This window comes from Primulina eburnea, chromosome 2 (genome assembly GCF_022965805.1).
Source record: "Primulina eburnea isolate SZY01 chromosome 2, ASM2296580v1, whole genome shotgun sequence".
Taxonomy (NCBI): domain Eukaryota; kingdom Viridiplantae; phylum Streptophyta; class Magnoliopsida; order Lamiales; family Gesneriaceae; genus Primulina; species Primulina eburnea.
This window is the reverse complement of record NC_133102.1, coordinates 46,714,949-46,732,579: the sequence shown is the minus strand read 5'-3', so window position 1 is coordinate 46,732,579 and position 17,631 is coordinate 46,714,949. Positions and strand designations below refer to the sequence as shown.

At 36.0% G+C, this 17,631-nt stretch overlaps 4 protein-coding genes across 4 annotated transcripts; 1 reads left to right on the top strand and 3 right to left on the bottom strand.

The window, feature by feature from the left end:
* Positions 1-865: 865 nt before the first annotated feature.
* LOC140823825 (WD repeat-containing protein 55-like) lies at positions 866-5,762 on the bottom strand. Its single transcript, XM_073185332.1, has 15 exons — positions 5,554-5,762; positions 5,441-5,473; positions 5,276-5,340; positions 5,085-5,172; positions 4,908-4,980; positions 4,044-4,150; positions 3,444-3,486; positions 3,275-3,331; positions 2,599-2,675; positions 2,388-2,436; positions 2,224-2,270; positions 2,060-2,133; positions 1,849-1,904; positions 1,619-1,739; positions 866-1,232 (listed from the first exon to the last, which is right to left on the bottom strand). Exons 1-15 carry the CDS (start codon positions 5,646-5,648, stop codon positions 1,162-1,164), a joined length of 1,056 nt encoding a protein of 351 aa, XP_073041433.1. The 5' UTR covers positions 5,649-5,762; the 3' UTR covers positions 866-1,161.
* A 2,285-nt stretch (positions 5,763-8,047) lies between these two features.
* On the top strand, positions 8,048-11,061 carry LOC140823822 (uncharacterized). The gene has a single exon (XM_073185328.1). The coding sequence runs from the start codon at positions 8,308-8,310 to the stop codon at positions 10,783-10,785; it is 2,478 nt and encodes an 825-aa protein (XP_073041429.1). The 5' UTR covers positions 8,048-8,307; the 3' UTR covers positions 10,786-11,061.
* On the bottom strand, positions 11,037-11,998 carry LOC140823823 (uncharacterized). The gene is given in 5 exon segments (XM_073185329.1): positions 11,037-11,175; positions 11,265-11,372; positions 11,485-11,589; positions 11,655-11,674; positions 11,795-11,998. Coding segments are annotated over 5 exon segments (396 nt in total). The 5' UTR covers positions 11,856-11,998; the 3' UTR covers positions 11,037-11,073.
* Positions 11,999-12,817: 819 nt separating this feature from the next.
* LOC140823820 (probable E3 ubiquitin-protein ligase RHY1A) lies at positions 12,818-16,962 on the bottom strand. The gene is made up of 5 exons (XM_073185327.1): positions 16,944-16,962; positions 16,483-16,782; positions 15,304-15,494; positions 13,833-14,315; positions 12,818-13,225 (listed from the first exon to the last, which is right to left on the bottom strand). Exons 2-4 carry the CDS (start codon positions 16,729-16,731, stop codon positions 13,862-13,864), a joined length of 894 nt encoding a protein of 297 aa, XP_073041428.1. The 5' UTR covers positions 16,732-16,782; positions 16,944-16,962; the 3' UTR covers positions 12,818-13,225; positions 13,833-13,861.
* Positions 16,963-17,631: the final 669 nt, after the last annotated feature.

Below are 17,631 nucleotides of genomic sequence, written 5' to 3'. Positions count from 1 at the left end.
CTTAAAAGATACCTATTCATTTAAAAATTAAATTATGATTGCAGGAATCCGATCATTATGCAATGGAAAAAGAATTCACAAATAAGAATAAATTAGCGCATACTTAGCTCATTAAAAAATAAGTCACCTTTATAGAATTTGTTACGAGTTGGCGACGAAACAACTCAATCGGAATTTGGAATAAGCTAAAAGGTAGATTATAACCTTCGATTTCAGATTCACATACTCCGCATTTGTAGTAGTTTGCTTCAACCTCACAATTCAATTAAGTTACAATCCATGTTATAATTTCGCGAAAGAAAAAATAATCTGGATCACGACTAAAAATCATTAACAGAAGCTTGGAAATGAAGAAAATGGAGACAAAATCATTCGACTTACCAACGACCCAATTCCATGATCTTCGTGTTTTTTATCTGGTGGGATTTTACCTAGGATTCTTCAATTTGAAGAATTTTTTTCCGTGTTTCAACGTACGGTTAACCAACATATTAACTAATCGATTATTAATTGGAGAGATCGAAATGAGTAACATTACAAAACTTCAAGGTTTAATTTGGCGGTCCAAAATGAGAGAAAGACGATTGGGAGAAAAACAACAAAAAAGAGAACCAAAATGTGTATAACCCGTTTAAAGTTTTTATTGATATGAACTAATTATAAATGTAATAAGAAACGAAAAAAAATGTCGATATGAATTTTTCAGAATAATATGTAAAAAAGAAATAGAACAATAACTTATTGTACTAAATCACTAAATTTCGATTATTATTATTTTAATTTCGAGCTCCATGTACTGATCAAATAACATGATAATAATAGAAGTTAAGAAAAAAATGGCGAAGATTTACTAAAATCAAGTGGCTAACATGAAATATGTTCTATATTTCAATAATTCCACCATCCATCCAAAGACCAAATATGATGGGACGGAACTTCGAAGAAAATATTTAAGCATCTAGAATACATGCAGGTGTTTCAGCGGATTGGTGCTGACAAAAATTGATGGAATTATTTCTTCAAAAAAGAAAAATTGATATAACGAAAATAAAAGTCGAAACTTCAATATAAGGAATCAGAGGGTAACATAAAGTTCATATGAAGGAAAGGAAGAATAAGAAGTGATTTCGAAACATCACTTCCTGGTATCACACCAAATGACTATAGATCTGCGAAGAAATTGCTTGATGTGCTTAGATTCTGCGTTTTGCCGCTATTTTTCCTCTTCGTTCCTGCAAACGTGCATGAAACAGACTCTAAGAACCGAGTAAATGAATAGTAAAATGATGTATTCAAGATTCTAGAATACATAAAGCCAATGTCCAACAAGAATTGTCTAAGCTTCCATTGGCATTTGAATACGAATCCAAGTTGACCCGGAAACATTTGTAACAGTTCATCTTAAGTTGGCAGGGATAAAGTGAACTTGCCTGTTTAATACCAAATTTCTCATTATAATCTTCGATCAGCTAGTGTAAAAACTTGGTTATAGTAGGCAATCAATCATTTAAGATCATTCAACTATGTATCACAAGTGTATTCCGATAATCATCATTAACAAATAAGCTCTACACAGCCATTGTATTTTTTAAAACAAATATGAAAGACACCGGATTACCTTTAGAAGATTTCGGAATGCTATCCTCGATATCCATGCCATCACTATCGCTATCTGCACTAGCAGAATGATTGTGGGTAGGATTTCCAGATACTTGCATCAAATCATCCAGATCCCACAGCTATATTAACGGGAAAATTACATTAAGGCCGTACATATCTAGACCAAGGTTACTTTAGAAACAATGTAGAAAGCATCAGCTAGAGAAAAAAAATTGAGAAGTATAGAACCTTTAACGTGTGATCATGCGATATGCTACCAAGATATTTTCTATCATGGGAAAACGCTGCAATGTCAATTAAATGACACGTGAGTGATACTACAAGAAGCTAAATGTTATCGATTTGTTTTTATTGTAAATGTACTATCATCGTGCGATGATGATAATAAGCTAAAAGTTTTCAAGTCTTCTCCAATTAAAAGGGTATATGAAAGTCATACCAAGCCGTTCGACGGGATACTCGGAATGTTCGGCGATTGGCTGAATCACTCTGTTGGGTAATATACCGATCAAACTATACAAAATTATGAATAAAATTGAATACAATGTCCAACCAATGATTAATTGAGAAAATTATCCCAAATATGGAGGAAAATTATCTCACCTAATAATTCCATTCTCGGAACCAGTTATTACTCTATCTTCATCAAGCTTAACCCAAAAATCATAAAGAAATGGAATTAAGTAGATTCCAGTCGGATAACCAACTTAAACTGCTTGTTCGAAATGGTACATCTAGTCCACTAGTATCATGAAAAATGCACTAACCTTCAGCAGGGCATCTACAGAGTTGGGAGAAAGATCTATAAAACGGTCACTGGAAAATTAGAAGACATACCATCAGCATCAAACTCCACCACAAGCATGCAATGCTAACTAAAGGGTAAATTAAATTCATCTTGACTCCATATAAAGACAAAATTAATGACTTCTTTAGCTTCAGTACAAAAAAAATTCATTCAAGAATAAGATGAAACACCTGCAGTCCTTGAAAAATCCCCACGAGTACAACAGTAGAGTTCCAGTTTGTGTCCCACATACAACCTTTCGACCATTCTAGATATAAGAGGTAACAGGAGCGTATCTCAGAATAGCAAGCGACATATTTTTCAAGTCTCTGACTGAAGACAGCAATTAATATCAATAATATGCCACTTTTCAATCTAAAAAATGGCCAAGAGCATGGAGTAGACACAAAATCTAGATTGTCAGTTACATACCAAGAATAAAGCATGATAGACAACGGATTAATATTATAGAAGATACCCAAATTGTGTAGACAAAAATTTTTATAAAAATAAAAATAAGGGAAGTGCGGACGTATTTGAACAGGATTTCCCTCCTGTTGGAGTGGGAAGTTTGCAAATACCAATAAAATACCGCTAGGACAAATGTACCAATTTTTTAGATTCATCATGCTACAAAGGTAAAAAGACAACTGGAAGCACGAAAATCAGAAAGGAAACAACAGAGAATTATGTCACCTAATGAACCAGAAAATAGTAGATTACACTGAAACCTTTATAAAAAACACCTGAACCCAACCTTCGTACTAACATAAGAAATCAAAGCAAGTATTATTATTGCATAAGGGAAGATCTCTTTATATGCAATCAGGACAATTTATTTGAGCACTTTCGGTAGTTGAATCCAACCTTCATAATCACAACAGAAAGCAGTTCATCCTCAGAGAACTCTGATCTTGTTTGAACCTGCGGTACAGTAAATCCAAAAAAGAAATTATTTATCACATGGATTAAGTTGGCAAACGTTCTAGGCCAATATGCATTACAAGATCAAACACAAAACAACAGATAAGTTTACCTTGTTGCTTCTTAAATTGCAAACTGATAGTGTGCCATCTCCACTGAGGCAAATAAAGCAAAACTAATGAGCATGTTTTATTGAAATCACTGTCATTGCCTAAGACGAGTTGAATATGTCTCAAAAAATGTGTGGAATTAATATTTCCCCTTTAACAAGTGATTGAACTTTTGCAACATTACTAGAGTTAAAGATCTGAATTAAAAGAAAAATCACCACATCATGGTAAAACTATAGCCAAATCATAAAATGTCAGTGATACAGTCTGAAAGACAATTTATTCACAATGCTGACAGAAAGATTGGCTACTCTAATCTGCACAAAGCACAAAAGAAATCTACCCACAAGATTATCTGTTATTAAAATAAGAATATGAGTTATAGATCACTGAAAATTGATGGACCACAAAAAACCACAGGCATCCATCCAATTTGTAGCCATATGACCATATCCATTTATCGGTCCATTAGTCACCTCCAAAACAGATATCATGCAATGCAAGAGATTGAGGCAACCAACCAGGAAAAAGCATGACATGTCACACAAATAAAATGAATACACATAATGACAAAAGAAGAAGAGTGGGGGACAAAAGACAACCTCGTTCCTAGTAATTTCATTGAATCAGATGTATACGTCATATCAGAAATGTATTCTTCATGAACATGGAAAGAGTTGCAGCAAGAACGTTGCCTGGTGTCCCATACCTGTTTACGATGAAAGTGAGGATCTTAATAACAAAATAAAGGACCAAGAACTTCAAATTCCTGTCGAAGACATGATAATGCCTCATACGAACAGAAACAGCAACTAATAAAGCCCAATTAACAGGTGACATAAGGTAAATAGTAATTCTTTTTTAAATTAGGTAAACTTTAACTTCGAAGTCCAGTTTCTCATATCCATAACTCATTGATAAAAACACAAAAGAATTTATAATGAACAATCATGAAACGATAAATGATGTCAGATATATGCCCCAGTTGCTAGAACAACATAGAAAGTTATGGTGAACTGGAAACAAAAGAAGGAAACAGATGGAAATGAATTTCCATAGCTAATATATCATCCAGTTCATGCTAGCCAGAATGTGACTTCAGAAATAAGACCATAAAAACATAGGGTTTTCATAAGAACCTTAATTAACCGAATGCACAACTATGCTGGTCTTTTTAAAGATCTACCATAATGCATTAGCACTGGTAGATAATTCACTGAGACAGATAATTTAAACTTGGCTGTCAGAATTACTTTTGCTATAAAAGGCCAAAAAAGCCCAAAAATAACATCTGGGCGATAACAGTAAATAGTAAAAAGGTTTTCTCTGCAGAGCACTTCCATGAAGTGATTTGAGTGAAATGGACCCAATTATACCACAAAGATTAGGCAGAAGTGTCCTACTAATTTAGATCCAATTTTAAATCTCATTTAGAATATCAAGTTGAAGTTTCAACATGAACTCACCTTCACACAACCTTCATCATCTCCAGAGGCAACGGTGGACTCAGTCAAGTTAACTATTCGATTTACAGCAGCCCTGCAAGAGTATTAAACACATCACCGCCTTAAACATAAAAAGTGGGTAATGACCCTTAAACAATAGTACAGTTGTTGGCAATGGATTTTCATGATACAACCCACCCATGAGAATTTTCTAGACGAGTAATGGGTGAACCCGTTTCAGTATCACTGGCAAGAATGGAACAATCTGGAGAACCTGTGAGGATAGCTGAAAAAAAAAGAAAAAAAAAACATCACGGTGTTGCTCCAAATTCGTCCTTGATAAATAAATACACTAAATTTCTGGAATAAAATTGCTAAAAATAAACTACCACGCCCTTCATTAACAAAACGAACAGCTCTACATGATTCAGTATGAGCACTGATTTCCAACAGCCTAATAAGCAAGAACACCAGCCTCAAAATTACAATTTGGTGAAAATTATCAGGATAAAAAGATGTTTACACAAAGCAGATTGCAGAACGTTAATATTTACCTTACTGGAGGAGACTCGGCTGCGTAACGATACCTGAAATGAAAATTTAAGAAAATTCATTGGCAGCAGCACAACATAATTAAAAATCACCGGAGGAATGGAATTGAACTCACAAAAGGAGGTGGCCGGTGATGAGACCGGCGGCTAATACGTCATTCGACGGATGAAAATCCACGTCAAACGGAAGTTTTTCCAGATCAATCTCCATTTAATTGTTGAAGACGATAACAATTTTTGCGTATGATTGCACAAATCGTTTGCGGAGTCTTAAACCCTAAAGAGGTTTGACTGTTTTTTTTATTTGTTTTGTTCTTCTTTCTGAAGGTTTAGCCTGTTTTCTTTTAAACTGTATAAAAAAAATGAAGAAAGAAAGGAAAATTTTAAAAATTGCATTTTGAATTTTTTTTTTACAGGCCTATTATGACATGCGGATAGATATGATCTATATTTGTAATTAAAAAAATATTTTTGATATTAAAAATAATATTTATTTATAAGTCAATCGAATTAGACATTCATCTCATAAAATTAATTATATGAATTTTTATGTATTTTATAAAATATAATAATTATGTAATAAATCATATTAATCTTAATTATGTGACTCACAAGGGTTAAGCAACACAGCGGATTATTATTAACTTTACAACCCTTGTGCGGGTAGACCTGCACACTCAAGTCTATCACCCTCTCAAGCCAAACAAGCAAGTTGATAATAATGGCAAAAGAGATTACTAGGCAAATCTACCCAATCTTGCACTAACACAATAGTTCACAATACAAAGAAACAATCTGCCAATGGCTTGCACACAAAAAGGCTTAACACTCGTGTCCCCATCAGCCTTGTGCAACTCATGGCCTATATAAACGAAATACAAGGCAACAATATCAGATAAACTCGAGTAACTGCTCCTGGAACCGCCACCTGTCAAGCCCAACTGCTATGTCTGGATAAGAACAAACCTAACTGCTGCCAGATTGCATGCTTGTCTTCCTGCCACTTGTCCTAAACGTTGGCCAAGTGTCCCAAAACGTCCACACAACTACCCAAATATCAGATTCAAGGCTTACACGTGCCCAAGGCATTAACCAACTCGAGCTTTGTCGAATGCTCTTTTTTGGGGCTTTGGACTTGGATGGATTGAATGAAGATTCACCTTCATAACAAATAACTTGGACTTTGACAATCTCTCTTCCAATTCTTCTGTGCCGAACTCGTCCGTCCCCCCGAGCTCATCAAATCCAACCTAATTTTAACATCGTGAGATTTTGATACCAACAAAGTCTTATCAGATCAGTTGTCAACTCCGAGAATTGTTACCACGTAGTCCTCCACTCTAGCGTTTTTTACAAAAGCGAGAGTTGGAAGAACAACAATCCTCAGCTTTTCAGCCAAGTATTCAGCATTAAGTTTTATGAAACGTGTCTCAATATATTGCTTTCCAATATACCCAAGTGCTTGTTCATGACCTGGGAAGAAGGTACGTATCTATCAGAAATTAATTAATTTCTTAGCTCAAGACATTTTGCAGGTAATAAATATACAGAAACAAGATTGATATTTTACATTGAGAAAAGCACTGCTAAGAAAGTTTCTGTTTTATCATACCAAAACATCATACCAAAAATAGTTACCAGACTAGTGAACATTGTTCCTAGGACATGACCGCGAAACTCACTCAATTAACATGACATGGTTTCACTGTTTAAGAGATCTTGATAGCTAACTAAATACACTAAAAAAAGATGCATGAGTACACATGAACAGGTCGTCAGGATCAGTCTGTGCCAAGAAACATTGTTAAGAAAAGAACAATTATGCTCCACAAGAAAGTGCGCCAGACACACAAGCAACATACACAAGCAACGGGTGAACTAAACACTCAATATCACAGCGAGGAAAAAACTACTTGTCACTGATAATTTTCAAAGTAGACGGTCCTCTAGCCGCAAACCTACTGAACTTGAAATATATTAATCATGATGCAAAGTTTACAGCCTTGAATTTCTACGACAAAAGTGCACTTCTAAACTAATGCTCGCCACACTCTATTGCCACTTCACCAAGGACGGATATAATGTGAGCATAAAGACTAAATCAATAATCTCTAAGATCAATAAGACTTGATCTTCAATCGTCCACTACTGCCACCCAAAACAGATATATCCAAATGGGAACCGCACTCATAGACATAATGCATGTATCAGAATTTAGTTGATGGAGGCCACTTGATCTGTTTCGGGCATTCTAATAGAAACTACATATAAAAACTGATATTTTTATATTCGAAAAAGTCGCATTAGTCATCACTCAGCCGCATTAGTTCTGTTGCTAACCAAGTCCAAGATACAAACGCTTGCATGGTTGAGAGAAATGAAACCAATATAAGCAAACATGCATCTATATCGTGATTATAATTTGTGATTGCTATATCAGATTAATTATTTAAAAAAAACATGACATATCTATTCAACTCAACGTCAAGTGCAATAAAAGATATCACTCACTCGTAAATCCAAAACGATAAAAATCTTTGTTTTGTAAATATCGTGCATAAAATTTAATCACGAAACACAAAAAAGATACATCCATCCGATTCGTCCAAAAAATAATTAAGTTTAAGTTTGTGTTACCGAAACATATTCTTCAATTAATTTCAACACAAAATGAAAATTTCATTCGATATCAAGAAAATAATTAAAATTAGTTTTACTTCAAACTTTTTTTAAAAAAATTTTGAAAATAATAAATGTATTAATCATTTCCCTTTTTTGATTGATTGACAACTTGATCATTTCAAAATGAGCCAAAAATAAAATTCTTTAATCATTTAGAAGAGCTCCATCCGTGTCTTTCTCCTGCACCAATGGCAGAAAATATAGCTCTCCCGCTTCTCCTCCCAAACCCACCACCGCCAAAACCCTTCTTCAACGACTCCCACCCCCACTCCTCCGCCGTCGTACGAGGACCCCCTCCGCAGACGTTGACTCCTCTTCTCACAGAATTGCTCCACCAGAGTCCATCAACCTCCTCCACTTCCCCCGTACCACCTAATTCTCTGAACCTGCCCTCCTCCGTCCCCAGACCACGATATCGCATTGGCAAACACCGCGACGCGAACAAGGGAAAACCCTGGTTCCTCCACCACCACCTCTCCCCTCAAGGTGAGCTTACACTTCAATCCCTTACTGACCATGAATTCAACATTCAAAACCTTGACCAGGTGTTAGTTACTTTGCTTGATTCCCATAAGCGACAAAATGGATTTTCGGAAGTGTTTATGGGAGATTTTTCGTCTGATGTTTTGTGTATAATTAAGGCACTGGGGTACCATAGAAAATGTGACCTGGCTTTAAGTGTGTTTGTGTGGATTAAGAAACGTTGTGATTCGAAAGATTTGATAAAAGGGTCTGTTGTGGCTGTGATCATTAGTATGTTAGGCAAAGAAGGTCGGGTTTTGGAAGCGGCTTCTTTGCTTTATGAATTGCAGAAAGATGGATTTGGAATCGATGTTTATGCTTATACATCTATGATATCGGTTTATGCAAGGAATGGTAGGTACAGGGAAGCTGTGATGATTTTCAAGAAAATGGAGGAGGAAGGGTGCAAACCTACTCTAATCACATATAATGTGATTTTGAATGTATATGGGAAAATGGGCATGCCTTGGAATCAGATCGTGACGGTTTTTGAAGGAATGAAGAGTTCGGGTGTTGTTCCTGATGCTTATACGTACAACACTGTCATAAGTTGTTGTAGACGGGGATCTATGTACGAGGAAGCAAAAGGGACTTTCGAAGAGATGAAATTGGTTGGATTTGTGCCAGATCAAGTTACATATAATACACTACTTGATGTTTATGGTAAGTCCAGGAGACCCAAGGACGCAGTGGAAATTTTGAGGGAGATGGAGTTTAATGGGTTTTCCCCAAGCATTGTGACGTACAATTCTCTCATTTCTGCTTATTCCAGGTACGGTTTGTTGGAGGAGGCTATAGAGCTAAAAGCTCAGATGCTCGAGAAAGGGATTAAGCCAGATGTGTTCACATATACTACTTTATTGTCAGGATTTGAGAAGGCAGGGAAGGATGAGTCGGCATTTAGGGTGTTTGAGGAGATGCGGAGTTCAGGTTGTAACCCAAATATATGCACTTTCAATGCACTGATTAAAATGTATGGAAACCGAGGAAAATTTACAGAAATGATGAAGATATTTGATGATATAAAGGAATGTGGATGTACCGCGGATATTGTTACGTGGAACACCCTTTTGGCCGTGTTTGGGCAGAATGGGATGGATACTGAAGTGTCGGGTGTGTTCAAAGAAATGAAAAGATCGGGTTTTGTGGCAGAGAGGGACACTTTTAACACCTTGATCAGTGCTTATAGTAGGTGTGGATTTTTCGACCAGTCCATGGCTATCTACAAGCGAATGTTAGAAGCAGGAGTAGCTCCTGATCTTTCCACTTATAATGCCGTTTTGGCAGCTCTGGCTCGGGGAGGACTGTGGAAACAATCTGAAAAGGTCTTTGCGGAAATGAAAGATAGGCAGTGCAAACCTAATGAGCTGACTTATTGTTCTTTGCTGCATGCTTACACTAATGGGAAAGAAATTGAGAAGGTACATGATCTTGCCAAAGACGTACGTTTGGGTGCAATTGAACCTCATGCTGTGCTCTTGAAAACACTCGTTCTAGTATATAGCAAGAGTGACCTGTTGAAGGAAACTGAACAAGCTTTTCTAGAGCTTAGAAACAGAGGGTTTTCTCCAGATATCACCACATTAAATTCCATGGTTTCCATATATGGCAGAAGACAAATGATTGATAAGGCCAACAGAATTTTGAGCTTTATGGAGACAAGAGGGTTCACACATAGTTTGACAACTTACAACAGCTTGATATACATGTACAGTCGATCCGTAAATTTTGTGAAATCTGAAGAAATACTAAGGGATATGTTGTCAAAAGGAATGAAACCAGATATCATTTCATATAATACGGTAATATATGCATATTGCAGGAATGGGAGAATGAGAGATGCATCACGAGTTTTTCTTGAAATGAGGAAATCTGATCTCATCCCCGATGTTATCACATACAATACATTTGTTTCAAGTTATGCAGCCGAGGCAATGTTTGTCGAGGCTATCGATGTGATCCGGTACATGATCAAGCAGAAGTGCAAACCAAATGAGAGCACGTATAATTCTATCGTAGATTGGTACTGTAAGCTTAATCGAAGGGACGAGGCTATAACCTTTGTCAGCAATCTTCGGGCACTCAGTCCCCATGTTTCTACCGAGGAAGAACTTGGACTATCAGAAAGATTAAAGATGAAGTGACAATGTGTTCCTTATAGCTCGAAAAGATGTTACCAATTCTTGACATATTCAAAAGTGGGATCATTGAAAACTAAAATATACTGAGGTATGTATAGTGTTTTTCGAACGAGTAGGTATGTAACTGTAGCACATCATAGATAGTAGATGGTCCAAGATCGTTGTACACTTTTGGTAGCTCATCAAATTGTAATTCGTCACATCTTGAAGTCATGAGATTCCTTACAAAATACCTGTTTCATGACTTTCTTCGATGGGGCCATAGAAATGTTTTGATAATGGCATGGGATGTTAAACCTTGGACGGTAGCAAGGCTAATTCCGCATCAGAAACTTTAACGTCGACGCATGCTCCAGTTGAGACGGCAAGTCTTGCTGCAAATTGATGTTTACTCTGAAAATGAATGAGAGAAATCAACTCCACGGGGAAAAAAATGGAAGAACAAGAAAATTAACAAAAAACAAAAATTGTCTCTGTCTTACACAAAGTTGTTCGCCTCGGTTCACCACATCATAGAAGAAAGAATAATAAGCACAGTAGTGTTCTGCATAGCACAGATATTCCTCCTTTCTCCGAGATTCTCCCACAACCTGTTTAATATATAGAATTTGCAGAAGATCTGAAAGCCTTGTGTTACTCTTTTTCACAGTACCCAGCTCAATCAAAATCAGTGAAAATCAATAAATGAAGTACTACAGACACCTGAAAAATGGAGCGACCACTGGGCTCACCGGAGATCCTCTTGACACCCCTTTGATCAACAATATTGGTCTCTCTCTCGAAATTCTTCCCGAGCAAGAAATGCAACTTGGGGCGTTATTATACAAATTAAAGACAACTCGGAGTTGCAAAAATATTAGTAATAATTACACTGCCAGCTGATCATCAGTCACTGCTCCCATTTTCCATCAGCGTCGTCAAATTTTGATAAACCCAACGAAAATTCAACACAGGAAGATGAGCATCGAGAAGATATTGGCAATATTATTGTGAATTAAAATGGAATATAGACCTATGCGATTGGATTCGATATCCTTCCACACCGATTATGCGACCAAATCACAAGTGCTCATTCTCGAAGGTTTCTGTTCTGCAGGAAAACTTCTCGAAGGTCACGCAAATAGTTTCAGTTTTGCGTCTCTGTACGCTCATGCATAAACCCTTTCTCAGAAAAATAATAAATATACATAAACATATTTAAACGCAGTTATATATTGAAATTTATGAAGTGAGACATTTTGTAAATATTATTATTATTATTATTATTATTATTATTATTATTAATATTATTATTATTATTATTATTATTATTTATTGTAAAATATTTTGGTCATGGTTTAAAAGTGAAAAAAACTATATTCTGTTTTAGATTTTATATTGTTCGATTGTTTAGATTATTTTCCCTAACAGTAAAGATATATATAGCCGTCAAAGTCATATAATTATTTATATAACATTCTTCATTTTATTATTAAACAAATTGGTTTCTCATCCTGAGTAATTATATCATAGATTAGATTTAGACATAACTCAATCTCAAAAGTTAGTTAAAGAAAAGAAAATTGTTCAAATACATATATACAACTTTCAATAACGACCGATTTGACACCTCCTCAAACCTCGGAATGAACATTTCACGTCTCAGAATGAACATCTGGAGCGAGAAGTTTACAAGATGTTATTGGGTGGATCGCAGGATAGTCACACATAATAGTTGGTCTTGGCTCTAATACCATTGTAAGATTGAGACTTGAGCATAACTTAATCTCACTAGCTCAATGGGTGAGTCTTGTATATAACTAACTCAATGGAAGAGGATTGTTTAAATCCACATATACAATTGCTTAATTCGATCAATGTAAGATATTTAACATAACATCGTATAAGATATCATTAAAAAAACAATATAAAATTAAGTAAAAGATTTTAGACCGAGGCATAAAATGACCCAAAACATTAACTAAAAAATACATGAACATAAACTTCAAACTATCACAGCAAGAAATACTCGCTTGATGGCAAGAACTAGACGAAATGGACAACCAAATAACAAAAAGAATGTGTATTTGATGCCAAAACTAGCTCAGTATACAAACCGAAATGTACACAGAGTTCAATCATATGTTCAACTATCAGGCTCTCTATAAGAAGACATGGTCAATATGCAACCGTTGATAGGCATTCCTCGATGGGAAAAACCTTGTCACCTGAACTCTCAACTACTTCATCTGAGTTACAAGAATACATGTCAATGGGAGACGTCAGCCAAAAGAACCTTGTTTTTATTGATATTTGAAGGGTTGTGATGATCGAGATAAAAGACTATAATAGTTATGTTGTCGTGGAAATGCCGTCTGGTTCCCTTCTCGATCTTCAGAATGTATTCATACCTCTTTTCTTTCTTTTTAGAAGCAGCTTGAAGTGCAGCTGCATTGGCTATTCACTGCAAAAAAATCATGAGAAGATGAGTCCGTAGCTCACTTGAGAATCCATGGAATGATTCATGGGCATTGTAGAAGTGAAATCTCAACCTAAATAAAAAAAATCAAGACAGCCAAAGTCTTTGAAGTATAGAATACGGGTAAGAATGCAATATGACATAATTCAAAACTTTTGTACAAAAGAGATAGCTTGTCGTTGTAGAAAAAGACAGTTTTGGTTGTGATTGGATTAAGAATGTAGATGCAACCTAATTTCTCATGATAATCAAAGTAAGAATTCAGCATATGTATGAAAACTCATGACCGAAACAATGCAAATCACAAGGAGAACGTAAATGAGATTGATTCAATGTTGGTCACCTGATAAAACAAGGCCCTTGATTTGTATACAAAAAATGCAACCAAGATGACCTCAATTCTAACTTGCAGACAGCTATAAGAAATTTACAACCGCTCACGAAAGAAGTGAGCTGACAGATCTTGGACATTTGAACACAAGAATCATTTATTTTTTTGAAACATTTGAACCATGCAATTTGTTTCACTTAGGTAGATTGTGGAACATCGAGAAAACTAAAGACTAATTGTAAACTTTCTGCTAGTACTCACATAGGAGGTAAGCCCGATGAACATTGGAGTCAACGACTACAGCTCGATAGCTCAACATATTCGACTCCATCCGCATTTACAATAATGCCCCTACGGCAATATGGGCACTCTCCACAGGTTCGGACCCATGGATCCAAGCAGCAAACATGGTACCTATGAGCACAAGGCAGGAGAATCAGCTCATCTCCCTCCAAGAAACTCTCTAGGCATATGCTGCATTCCGTTATTATACTCGATGTGTCTTCTTTGTCGCGTTCCTCTAGCACACGGAACACCTCAATGCGCAAACTGTTCAGTGCTTCTTGTGTGAGTCCTGGCGGTTTATTGCTCGTTAGTCGGCTGATGGAATCAGTTACAGATGTCAGTGTGGCTAGCCAGTCTCTAGATATATCTGTTTCCCCATCTTCAGCGTTAATGAGTCTGAGCACATCGCCGATTACTGTTTCACTACGGTGGTCAATTTGGGAATTCCTATTTCTCTGCCTACAAATAAAAGAGTGATAAGTTATCCTATTGCCAGAAATTTGGAGAGAATTTCAAATGGATATAAAATTGGCTCATCTCCAGACAGCAGTTGATCAAAGGATTTAAACGATGAAATAGAGTGCATAATTGTATTACTCAGACTTGGGAGGTCATATTAAAAATATATGAACTATACACAAAATACATAACACAATTTATTTGGATTAGGGAGGCAAGTAAGTTGAGAAGCTCGCTAACTACCCGCTCGAAGTTCGGCTTAAATTTGCTTCTAAATGAGTTCAAATCAAGATCGAGCACCTCAAGCTCCCCCTTGAGTCGACCATGAGCTGTAATATCTTAGGGTCAATCCCCTTGGGCATTCAACCTCAAGTAATAATTTTTTCACATGTTATTTTAATTACTTTTTTGCTTTTAGCTTGATCAATTGAAACTATTTTTGTAAATAAATTATCAAGCCCGAGTTACTCAATAATTACTCGAGTTGAGCTCTTATTAGGAAATCCTTGCTTGGTTGAGGTCGATCTGTCGACCAGTATAGAGCTACCCCACTTGTTGGGATGCTGGGAGGAAAACAGGAGGAATAAAATGTAAATCAAAGGAATAAGAAATGCAGTGATGGTGAGAAATTATTCTAAATGGCTATGCAACAACAAGGACAAAAACAAGGTAAAAAAGTATGGAAGAAGTGAAAAACAATCGAACAGGATCAAAGGGGCAGGGACCTGGCTACTCGTATAACAAGAAAGAGAAGAAGATTAATAGGACATAGTGCAGGAAAAAGAAAAAATGATGATCTCTTATACTTCATAATTTGATATGGTTTTGTTGGAATTAATAATGGATTCTCTCCGACGCAGCAATAGAATAACCAATATGGTGCATAGTAAAAATATTTGGTCGTGCCATTTACGTCATCACTACTATCTGAAATTTCTCGGGGTTGGGGTTGCCCGGTGTTTGATGGCACCCATATATCCGTACTAACCTGCTACCGGGAAGAGTAACACCTCTCAACCTGTGTACAAGCCGGTCTCTAGCAAGAAGCACAGCTCCAGGAAGTCTGTCATCCCCACTGAATTGCACCCTATCTAACACATTGCTTTGACTTCCAGAATGTATATCATTTCCTGAAGCAAATTGATGGCCACCATGTTCAGGCCTAATAAACTCACGATCCTGAGCAATTCAAGAAGAATAAACTGAGAACGGCAGAAAGGACTGATCTGAGTGGACTCTCATCTTGAATAATTAGTAAAGAAAGCACAAAATGTCATTGATCCCCAGAGAAAACTAGACTTTGAGCATCAAAATTTCAGTTTCCTGACACAGTTTATGATTCCAACTAAAAAGTTCGAAAGGATCAATAACAAGAGACATTATAGCACAACTTTTTCTTGCTACTTAAGCAGCCCAATTACCAAATCCATCTTCGTGGTTTGGCTCGTATATAATAAATATTTTTTATCTGACGAGTTACAACCGTGAATGCATTAGGCACGCAGGAACAAAAAGCAACTTCAGCGTCGTAATCAAGGTTAATCAACAAAAAGGTACATAATGTACTTCAGCCTAACAATATCAGAAATTGAGGTACAAGGGAATCAAACTGCTGGTGAGTCCCTAGGACCAAACGCTCATTTTTAAGCAAGCTTGAATAAAGTTCACATAGCCAAGTGCCTTCTTGAGTCAAACTAAAGTATTTTAGTTTCCGTTTCCGGCATTTGTCAGAGTGACAGAGCTCAAGTTATAACCTTTCAATAATATATTTAAACTACAATAGATCCATTCAGAAACTCAAACTTTAGATCAACAATTTCTATTCCATTAAGCTTGATTACAGACCTTTCTTTCAAATTGAGCTAGAGAAGGGTGCTGCTGGAGATTTGGTTTCTCTAAAATGGTAAAGATAGTATATCGGGCAATAGGAAGATAGCATAATTTCAATTTAGAACTAAGCCAAAGGATAGGGCCTCAATATGGAAGGTACGAGCTGACTTAAAGCCAACTGGGTAGATTTTGCCCACTTTAATCAACGGAAAAAGAAGAAATCATCACATAAATATGAAAGAGACTTGCAACTTCTTTACAAATGCAAATATACATGCTGAATGAATAAAATTAAAGTCGGTCCCTCTTATCATACAAAAACGAACTTAAACCTCACCAGAAGGGAATGGGAAGAGCGATGTAAATGGGGTTGCCTGGAACGATGAGGAACAAGGCGCGGCGGACCGCAGGCGTCGTGGTCGGTTCTATCACGACGCGTGTTAGTGCTGTGATGGTGGGAGCTGGGTAAATAGCGGCTGCGGCGGCCGCCCCGATCAACGGGCGAATGAGAGCTGACGTCAAATGGGTCCGAATTCCGACCGAAACGCGACCTCCTAGTGTAGAATAACTCCGAAGCGCTCGTCATACAAATTCGACGATCGCCGGAAAAGCAAAGAGATCTTCACCTGGTGGATCGCTACGTTAATATCCCAGCAAGACAAGAATTAATATACATGCACGTCGACAAATTGGAGAAACGTACACACACAAAAATCATCGCATTACAATTTCTTGGAAATTTCGAAACTCCGAAGAAAAGAAAAAAGAGTCTGAATAACTGATGGACCAGGGTGATACCTTCCAGGAAAAAGCAGAGCAATAACGCAGCAGCAGAGAATTGGAAAGTACAGTATCTATCTTTCCTTCTTTAATTACTTAATAAATTCAAACGGAATTTATTGCACAATATTTTGAATAATCATGTTATGCATTATATTAGTGATATATAAAAACAATATAATATTCTTTTCAATATTAATATTTCTCTCTCTTAATAGCTATTTATATTTTGAAAATTAAATTCTAGTAAAAATATATTTTTCTCATAATTTTCATGTTTATATTTCGTAATTTTTTTGTTTAATGTTTGTTGTTCATAATTTACCATAATTTACATTTAACGCATTAGTAACTTAATTTGGTTGTTTTTAAAAATTTATATTTTTATGATTAATTAAGTTCAAATCAAATTATTAAAATTTTATAATTAATATTTCAAAAATTATACAAAATAAAAAAAATTAGTATATAATTGAAATATAAAATAATTAAATCATTTAAGAAATTAAAAAATAACAATAAACACGCAGCACAGCTACATGTGAAACAAAATTTGGAATTGCTCAAGTCAACGTTGATTTTTATTTGATAAAAATTTGTATCTTTCATGAGTTATATTTTATGAGACGAATCTTTTATTTGGGTCATTCATGAAAAATTATTACTTTTTCTGTTAAAAGTATTACTTTTTATTGTGAATATCGGT

Excerpts from the sequence above, each read along its gene's own strand:
- LOC140823822 (XM_073185328.1), top strand. The coding sequence starts at position 8,308 with ATGGCAGAAAATATAGCTCTCCCGCTTCTCCTCCCAAACCCACCACCG.
- LOC140823825 (XM_073185332.1), bottom strand. The coding sequence starts at position 5,648 with ATGGAGATTGATCTGGAAAAACTTCCGTTTGACGTGGATTTTCATCCG. Across the intron at positions 3,487-4,043 it reads ATGAAATTACTAGGAACGAG|TGGAGATGGCACACTATCAG; the intron begins GTTGTCTTTTGT and ends TATTTGCCTCAG. Across the intron at positions 1,740-1,848 it reads CGCATGATCACACGTTAAAG|CTGTGGGATCTGGATGATTT; the intron begins GTTCTATACTTC and ends CCGTTAATATAG.
- LOC140823820 (XM_073185327.1), bottom strand. The coding sequence starts at position 16,731 with ATGACGAGCGCTTCGGAGTTATTCTACACTAGGAGGTCGCGTTTCGGT. Across the intron at positions 15,495-16,482 it reads GCTCTTCCCATTCCCTTCTG|GATCGTGAGTTTATTAGGCC; the intron begins GTGAGGTTTAAG and ends TGAATTGCTCAG. Across the intron at positions 14,316-15,303 it reads GTTACTCTTCCCGGTAGCAG|GCAGAGAAATAGGAATTCCC; the intron begins GTTAGTACGGAT and ends TTTTATTTGTAG.